At 45.6% G+C, this 9,382-nt stretch overlaps 1 protein-coding gene across 1 annotated transcript in view; it reads left to right on the forward strand.

Annotated features, from left to right (window-relative positions):
* The first annotated feature begins 799 nt into the window (after positions 1–799).
* Positions 800–9,382, forward strand: part of RIMS4 (regulating synaptic membrane exocytosis 4) — a 19,767-nt gene continuing 11,184 nt past the window's right edge. The window contains exon 1 of the mRNA XM_009326710.1: positions 800–936. Coding sequence (XP_009324985.1) covers positions 860–936 — 77 coding nt within the window. The 5' untranslated portion in view covers positions 800–859. The remainder of the gene's footprint in view (positions 937–9,382) is intronic.

The following is a 9,382-nucleotide window of genomic DNA, read 5'->3' on the forward strand; positions in this document are numbered from 1 at the left end:
ATAACATGGTTTGTTCTCAGAAACAGACTGCTAGAGATGGAGGATGAAAATAGCAGCTGTTAATTTCAGAGGGCTGAGCCTCTGAAGACTGCACCCAGGAGGAACCAGAACCTACTTAATTCCCTTTGCGCTCTGGCCGAGGGCGAGTACAAAGGGGAATAGTCCTCTCCGGGGTTTTCTACTCCTGGTGCCATTACAGGTGCCACCAGGGAATGTTTTGGCCGTGTCCAACTTTTCCCCTATGGCCTGTCTGGGAGGGCTCCTGCCTTCACATCACCTCTGGTGCTGCCTGGCCTTTTCCTCCCCTCTACTCCCTTGATGCTCACCAGGAGCTGCGGCTCTTTGCTGCTCCACACAATCTGAGGCAGCAACATGGGATTTAGGAAACATTTCGAGGCATGGTCAGGCTGTACACCTCAGCTGTGCCCATGGTTACTGCTGCTGTGTTCCCAAACTGGGTAGCTCCACATATAGCCAGCTTGTGTGCCTGCATGCACCTGCACCTGATGCATAATTAATTGGTACAAATGGTTGGAGTAGGTAGGGTGGTATGTATGTTTTGAGTTTCTGCTGGGCCCTGGCTTGCTGGAGGACTGGGTTTGTTCCAAAGATGACTGGGAGCTGCTGATGAAGCAGGGCTGAGTAACGAAACGCTGCGTGAGTGCAAGATACTGCCTGGCTGCCAGATGCCAGGCTGATCTTCTGAAAGACCTTCTCTGCTTCTCCTTGACTCTGTCGTTGCAAAAGGCTCTGGGAACAATAGCTGACTGTCTTCTCTCCCCTTTTGTTCCTAGATGGGGATGGTCGGAGACTGAAGGGAGCCATCCAAAGGAGCACAGAAACGGGGCTGGCTGTCGAAATGCCCAGCCGGACCGTCCGTCAAGCCAGCCATGAGTCCATTGAGGACAGCATGAACAGCTACGGATCAGAGGGAAAGTAAGTCATTGAAAGGGAGCTGGGTAGTCACTTGTGGGATGCACTGTTGTTCTTACACCTATTAATTTTCCTCCGGCATGATAGATGCTGTGTTTGTCTGACTTGCCTGTGCTGCAGGTGTACTGCCCATTCAATTAGAGTAGAGCGGATCTCTCTGCCTGCATAGCTGGCACATACTCTAGCTGTTTATATACTTTTTTAGTGTCCTCATTATTCTGAGCTGAAGCAGAATACCCGTTACTTTTAACCGCTTTGCCTTTAGAAGAATAATTCAGGGTGAATAGCTGAGGCTTATTACTGGTAATAAACGATAAGCCAGTAGTCTTTAATGCTGCACAATAGCTGCCCGTCTTCTCTATTTCAAGGTAGCCTTTTGGTTTGGGGGGAAAAAAAGTGCCAAGGTGATTAAAAGGATGAAAGTAGCAAAATAATCATTCTGATATCAAAATACATACTTAGAAGCCTGTGTATGCTTCTGGTAACAAGCTGTCTTTTGTTCATCTGAGTTACAATGTCCTAAAAGAATGTGTTTTAGAAACGTTTTTTGACCCCAAGAAGAGTTGTAACACACTTTGCTGCACTTAGGCTTTATACTAGAATGCAAAGCAGGGGATCCTTAGGCCAGAAATTTGGCGTCTGGCTTGTCTCCAATTCTCATTTTTTGTCTTACCATTATTTGAAGCCATATATGGAGATTATCATCATTTTATTAAGATGACCATTCATGGGAATCTTTGAAGACAAAAAAAGCCCAGTATTTAAAAAAGGGGGCAATATATACTATCAGATTCCGTGCTTCTAGGTATGAGGCCAAAATGTTTGTATACCTAAAACGTGCTCTGTTTAAGCCAAGTACTGCGCTTGGCATCACTCTGTGCGCTCTCTAGTCCTAGGTGGTATTCCAAGTTCACCATACTGCTAAAATGCTGGGGTAGTCCAAAGGCACTCTCAATTAACGTGATTCTGGTGTTAAATAAGTAACAGGCTGTAAATTGAGAGACTTTCTTCAGCTTTAGAAGTAGGCTAATCCTGGAAAGGCATCATAGATCTGTGCTGAAGGTTGGAAATAGTAATGAGGCAGAGGCTGCGATAGCAATCTTGTCACTCCAAAGCTGCAATGTACCTTATCTCTTCCGTGAGCTGCTGTCTCCGGGGAAATATTCCTGCTACACCACCACAGTCCTGTGGCTTGGAGTTCTGCCTCCCCTACAAGATGCAGAGGATTAGTGATTAGGTTCAGTCCCTTGGCAATGCGGGGCAACAATCTGCTTTCGTGCAGAATAGAATTTTTTCCTTTTTATATTTACATAGCTTACCCTCCTGGGAAGGGGTATAATTCTCTGAAAGGTCTGTGTCCTATCATTGCATACGCTGGCTGCTTTGACTGCGCTTTCCTGGAGAGAGAACATTTCTGCCAACAAAATATTGCACCCATACAAGTGCTGTTTTACCCTGAAGGCAGGCGGCATGTAGCTATCAGCTCACCAAAGAAAGAAAAATCCTGTCTTGCAATCCAAATATCTTTATTAGAACAAGTCTAACATTTGGTATTCCAACCTCGAATGCTGCCAGAACATCCTTGCCAGCCGCTCTGTCAGGGATGGGATGGTTTCTCCTCTTACTTCTCTGAAAAGTGTGATTAAGTGGTTCCTGGATGCTTTGTTCCTAGGTGGGATAATTGATCTCCTCTGGAAAGCCGGTGGGAACTGCAGCTGTCTGTCTGAGCTGCAAGCGATAAGCAAACAGGGCTGAGAGTACAAAGAGCTAAGAGGGCTCTATTCTCTTGAAACATGGTGGGAGGGCAGTTACTCTGCTTTCTTTTCCTGCAGCAAAGAAAGGAATTGTTTGGGGAATAGCTTTGAGGGACAGAAGTGTATTCTCCTAAATCAGATTTCTCTTGACCTCTCTCGTTTGCTGTAGCTGTGTTCCCAGGGAGGCAAAATGAAGATTCATATGACTGTGTTAGCTGTGGCAAGTTTATTTTCTTTTTAATGCTGGGTTTCTGACTGATGCAGATACTCCTAGGTCAGAGACAGTTTTTACCAGTGACTGTCAAAAACCTGGTTTTCAGTAAGATGAGGTTGCCCTAGTTCTTCCTACCCATGCATCTCTTCGGTATGTTCACACAGGGAAGAAAATGGATTCAAAACCTCATCGTCCAAGAGGGTTTGTTTTCCCAAGTTTTTTATGTTTTTATAATCCTTTTCAGTTTAAGGACAACTTCCAAAAGTGGCACACTGAAATGATCAAAGATTTGGTGAAACTTTGCTGTGGAAGGTCTTAAAATACCTGCGCTCAGTCATACAAACGTGCTTTTAAGGTGATGCTGATTGACTGCTTTCATGTTTGTTGTGGCGAGCTGGCTGCAGCTAGCTATAGCTGCTCAGTGCCAGTGCAAAGTATTGCAGCTGAAGAATTTTCTGTAGTGCATGATTTTGAGCAATACTGCTTTTCGTGTGAATACCAGAGTGCGTGACATCCTGGATTTTTTTTAATGGAGAGGCTTATTATGTAGGGATATACTTCTCCTCAGATATGCTAGGCCCTCCTTCAAGAAAATATTCCCCTTAGGGTTTTACCTGAACGTGAAGTATACTGAAGATTACCTGGTCTAAAGGATGTGTCTCCTGGAATTTAAGCTCGTGCGCATGCCCGTAAGTGCTGACAATGTCAACACATGCTCCATTTAATTTTTTGCCATACAAAAAGTCCCCCAGCTATATTACCCAGCTTTTATACTGCACAGTGGTTGTGCACCACTGTAGAAAATTAATATAATAAAACTCAATGTGAGGCCTTATAGAAGGGAAAGGTGATATTTATTCTAAACAAAACTGTTTTCAGTCATTCACGCTTCTAGGTTTCACTCACTCGCGCTCTCACCACCCCGTGCAGGCGCCAAGCCTCGTGCATCCATATGCTGTAGCCAGGCTTGGTTGTGTGCTGCAGGGAGGACCAGGGACACCATCTGTCAAGCCTTCGCTATGTCTTCTGAGTTGTTCTTCACAACAGACTGGCTCTTGGACTGTTTTTTACACTTTCTAGGACTTACCTGTTGTTACGGGGTGATCTTTCACCTCAGGGTCTTGGTTTTTTCAGCTTCCATAGATCTTAAGCAGTGCTGCTACCGTTTTGTTTCCTTGTTTGGGGAAGCTTTATGGCTACAGCCTGCCTTCAGACAGGCTATGGAAGCGATGTGCTCTCTAATCCTCCTGTCATCAGAGGACAGGTCTGCTGCTGACAGGTTGGTTGTGCTTTCACACACACAGATGTTTCCATTCATAATTCATCCAGACCAATCTTGGTACTGCTTACAAATCTCTACAGCAGTGCGTATTTTCGTCTATGTATGTGCCTAAAAATCTGCATGAGAGGACAGTTACCCACTGTAGCAAGTGCCTACCGGGTAGTCTCAGGACACCAAGATTTTACTGCAAGGATAAAATTCCGAATATAGGAATAACTCACAAACAAACCCCTGAGATTCAACAGAGATCTCCAGCTCCATCCTGGCTCTTGCACAATCTACATCTTGTTTTGGCTGGGTTTTGCTGCAGCTGCACGAGACCATGTACAACATTCAGAAAGCAATAGATTCTGGATTTATGTGTAACTTATTCCTGCCAACCACTTTCTTTCTGAAAATGGAGCAGAAAGACAAAAATGGACCTGTAACAAAAGACTGCTAGCTGCCATAGTCCCTAATAAGTGACACTCATCCGCTTTTCTGTTCTTGCTGGCTACCGCTGAGATGATTAAGTTATGGAGAGCTAAGGTGATTCTTACCTTAGAAAAGCACAGCAGGTGATGACTGACAAAGACTTAGAGGATTGTTCTTGTATTATCTGAGATGAGTCTGCCTGTCCAGCAAGGAAGCATCTTGTTGTTAGCCATATCATTTCTCTTTTCCCATCGTGAGGGCAGCACCAGCCTGAGTCCTGCCTGAAGCCACCGTTGTGACGAGGGCTGGAGGCAGAATGGAGCCTGGCACGCGTGCCGCCAGCACGGGCATCTCGCACCTCTCAGCTATGTTCTGTCTCGTGCCGTTTCTGCAAGCTACGGCTTGTACCAGTTCTCCCATCTGTGCGTACAGGGCTGATGTGAACCAATGCTGGGACTTGGGCTAGGAGAGCTACCTGCCCTTCTCTGCTTCACTATGGAGCAGTAACTAAAAGGAAGCTGGAGAAAATACTGGCCTGGCTTGTGACCATATGGCCATGTGAAAATTCACTTTCCTTCACCAAAAATTATCCATCGTCATTCGAGAATTACCAAAAGACTTGATTCCTAAATGCACTGTTCAGGAGATTCATGTCATAGCTATTCACTGAGTGTCTCTTTCGGTATCCAAAGCCCAGGGACTTTGTAGACTCTATAGTAGACTCTTCTACAGCAAACTATCTTTAGGGCTCTCCTTTTAGCCACGTTCTATTAAAAAATGTAATGAAATGTGTTGTTAATGCAGTTCAGGCTATAAGAAATCAAGGCCTTTTGAGATGGAAACGGCATGGAGATTGTTTCTGTAATACACCAAGGAATTAGTCAGCCTGTTGAGCAACAGCACATCCTTTTGTGCTGTTAAGCTTGACCAGCACAGCTCAGGGAGGATGCGACCTTGAGAGCTGTAGTTACAGCAGTAAATACAATGAATCCCACCTTCAGCCACCTCTTGGGAACAGGCAAAATTGCTCTCTGAAGGCAGGTAACTATCTTTTATTCAGTGCGTCTGAGATCACTTGTGATTGCTAAAAATGGAGCTAGCCTGGTAAGGTGGGGAAGGGAATGGGGGAGGTCTTTGTACATTCACTGCATAGTTTTTATAGCTCCGTTTAGGTGGCAGAATTCATACAGCAGAAGGAATCGGATACATGAGCGGAGTACGGTGTGTTACAGCACGTAAGACAGCACGTCACAGTGCTAAAAATGTTACGGAAAGTGGAGTGGCCAGGAGAGAAGCGGAGCTTGTTGAGAGGCAGAGATGGGGATATTGCCTGGCAGAGAAGAGGTGTGCGGTCGGTGGGGTTAGGTTGGGTTTGGGTCCTGCGGGGATAGATGCTCATAGAAAACCTTTCCAGCCGAAGTGAAGGCTCCTGCAGCATTCACATAGACTTTGACAGGGTAAGGGGCTGTGTGCCCAATCCCATGACAATGTAGTCAGATGCGTATTGCATTAATAATTCCTCTTGTGCACCATAAATATTATAAAGATGGGGCAGTAGATGTTAAATTAACCAGTTCTGCCTTCCTCCTTAGCTGACAGATACCTACTTGGCTTCTGCGTGTAAGATGTGATTTAAAAGACCTTAACATGCAATATGGATGAGTGTGGTTGTTATACAGTACATTACTGCTCCCTGAATTTGGAGTTCTGATGGGGGTTTTTTAATGCTCAAATAAAATAACTGTCAAATATGTTATCAGTCTCAGAGGAGACTTCCCACCCGCCCCTGTCTTCTGGATGAAGGAAGTATGTGTTGCTGTCCCTGGCTTTTAAAGACAGAGCTGGAGAACTTAGCTATGCATTAGATGTAGATGTACAGCAAATTTGTTAGTTCAGCTGTGCAAGTCAAACTATTCAGTTGCATGGCTGTGTTTAGGCAACTTGCTTATTAATTACAACTTTGTGTGCTAAGAGGACAAAAAAAGTCTTTTAGAAAATATTTGCGAGAACAGAACAATAATTTCGGAACCCTGGGCCCAAACACAGTAGAGAACTTCTTTAAGAGTGTATCACTTCTAAAGGCTTGAGTTGATGGCAAATAGGCGGTTGTGTGGATAGTGTGAATAAATCCATGAAAAGCACAAGACAAAATGTTATCTTCTGAAAATAGCTGTTCTCTGGGTGTGCCAGGGGGTGGTTGCGTTGAAGCTATCTGGCTTCACCACTACCCCACCTGGCTGAACCCACAGCAGTGGAGCAGTGCAGCTCTGCAAAAGTCGAGATGTGCGAGTGTAATAGAGAGGCAGTAATGGGGATTTGGTCTAAGGGGGGACACACACAGAGTCTTCTCAGAATACCCCTCTTCTTGACAGAGCTCCTCAACAAAAGGATGTTACACCCAGCCTGTGAAGGGAGCAGGAGATGACTACGTTGCTCGGCATTTCTTCTGCACGGACGCAGCAGCCAGTGTGTGGCCATTACAAGTTAGTACAATCGAGACCAGTCCCAAGGTCTTGTAAGATAGAATTAAAAAGTACTGTATCGAGAGCAAAAGAAAGGAAATATGCTGGTCTGTGCTTCGAACTGATAACTCACAAATGGTGTAGAGGACTGATGTGCAAAGAAGAAGGACTGGAAAAAGATTTGGAAGGAAAAAGTAAAGAAAGCACAGGAATAAATTCTCTAGGGAGGGATTTTAAGAACAAGTTATACAAGCAGCTGTCATGAATGATGTAAATAAAGCTGCTCTGGCCTTGGGACCTGGGTGTGGACTGGGTGACCTGTGGAGATGTGTTCTTACCATATTTCCTGTGAGTTTTGCAAGGTTTTGACAAGCTGACTCTGCGGACGCTTGCAGCAGCATAATGGTATACCTGGCATACAGAGTCCCAGAAGCAATTTAAAAATAGATTTAGAAAAGAGGTCAGACAAACTCCGCATGGACAGGAAAAGAAATTAATGATACATTTTCCCTAAATGTGTCTGTGCCGTTACACGCTCTGCATGCTAATGTGCGGCGAATGACGGGTGGGGTGCGGGAGAGGCTGAGCAGAGCCACGTATGTGGTATGAGAGGGATCAGCACAGGTGCTCTGAATTTTCTTTATACCATTTGGTATTGAAATCAGCATTGTCCATCTAGGCATTCAAATCCTGATCAGTTTACAAGCAAGCTTTGAAAAGCTAGTTCTCCATCCGAATATATATGAAGAGCAGCAGCCTTGCCGTGAAGGAACCAACTGCATGATGCTTTGCATGTGGAGAGGAAGGGTGCAGATCTTCGCAATGAGTAGGTCAGGAAATACTGCTACCTTGAAAGAGCAGAGAAGTAAGCAGCTGGCAAAGAGCCTTTAAGCCACTCTTAAATTACACTACAGAGGACAGATTTCATATGCCCTGACCTACAGCGTGCAACGCAGGAGCAGAGTCTTCAGAGACTGCTGCACAGATTTCCTAAATAATCAGGATTATGAATGTTGTGTTTAAAAAGAAGAACATCTAGGCAACCTCAGCCCCAGTTTGAGCACACGGTTCCTAAGACTGAGTGAACACACAGTTTTATTCTGCATATAAACGTGTCACAAAAGAAATAGTTTATGCAGTCACCTTTTTCATAAAGTCGGGAATGGTAATTAGCTACATGTTCTGCATGGGAATTGCATACAGGCATTGCTTGCAGCTGCTTGGAGCTGCCGGGCTGGGCTCAGGGCTCTGCCTGCCAGCTGTGGGCTCGCAGGCCGGTGTCTGCGTGGTCTTGTCTCCCTCTCGCGGGTGTCCAAACGACTGCAACAAGAGCAGTTGTCCCCTGCTGTCCCAAGGTGTGTCGGTGCTGTGATGCCTTCAGCATGGCGTGGAGGCATCCATGCTAGCTGGCTGCTGTGCCAGGGACAGCTTGCGCTTAGAAATGGCTATTTTATCCATGTGTCTGAAATGAGTTTTGCAGCCTGTGCTGAGCCTTGAGGTGGAACTGGTGCCTGTGCAAACAAAATTAATCTTCGTACAGGTTTCTGCTGATGCTACTTCGCATTGGTGGGCTCAGAGGCCCCAGGACCAGTAGCCTCCAGAGTGTCGTCCTGCTGCTGCCCCTGCTCTGCTTCCTTACCTACAGCCGAGAGCCGTGTTCTGCGAGTCCTCCAGCAAAATGTCCTTCATCTGTCCTTGACACCCCAGAGGTGTCACTGACCTCCCTGTACTCTCTCTGTGCCTTCAGGTCAATAGCAGAGTCACGTTCAATTTAAAACCAATTCCACAGCAAAACCCATAATCTTTAACTTCATTAAAATCATTCTCATTCAGATGTGGCAAAGCAGAGCCCATGAATCATGATTAGTGAAAGCAGAGGGCCAGAGAAGAGATAATTAATTTCTCTCTCCTGTTCAAAAGGCTGCGCTGCCCTTGCTCAGTGGAGGATTTGTGCCCTTTAGACAAAAGGCTGACAAGTGTCACCTGTTAATCTTCTCTGTGTGTGGCTGTTTGTCAGCACGAGATGGTCCTGCCACAGTCCTGGTCCCCAGGGCACTGCTGGTTATGACAGTTGCTATTTGCAAGTCAGCTGCGAAATGCTCTCACTTTATTCCTCCGGCTATTTTTAGTACTTCTTTTTAGATTGCTATAAAAAAAAAAGTCTCATATTGGTGATAACCAGGTTGTAGCAATTTCTTCCCTTAAGGGAGAGGCATATTTGGCGATGGGAGAGGAAGGGCTTTCCAGGGGCACACCAGTGCATGTGAAACCCACCTGCTAGCTGTCACCCAAGGTGGAGCTGCGGCTGTCACCTGTGGCAGAT

Source organism: Pygoscelis adeliae, unplaced genomic scaffold, assembly GCF_000699105.1.
Source record: "Pygoscelis adeliae isolate BGI_AS28 unplaced genomic scaffold, ASM69910v1 Scaffold286, whole genome shotgun sequence".
NCBI classification, from domain to species: domain Eukaryota; kingdom Metazoa; phylum Chordata; class Aves; order Sphenisciformes; family Spheniscidae; genus Pygoscelis; species Pygoscelis adeliae.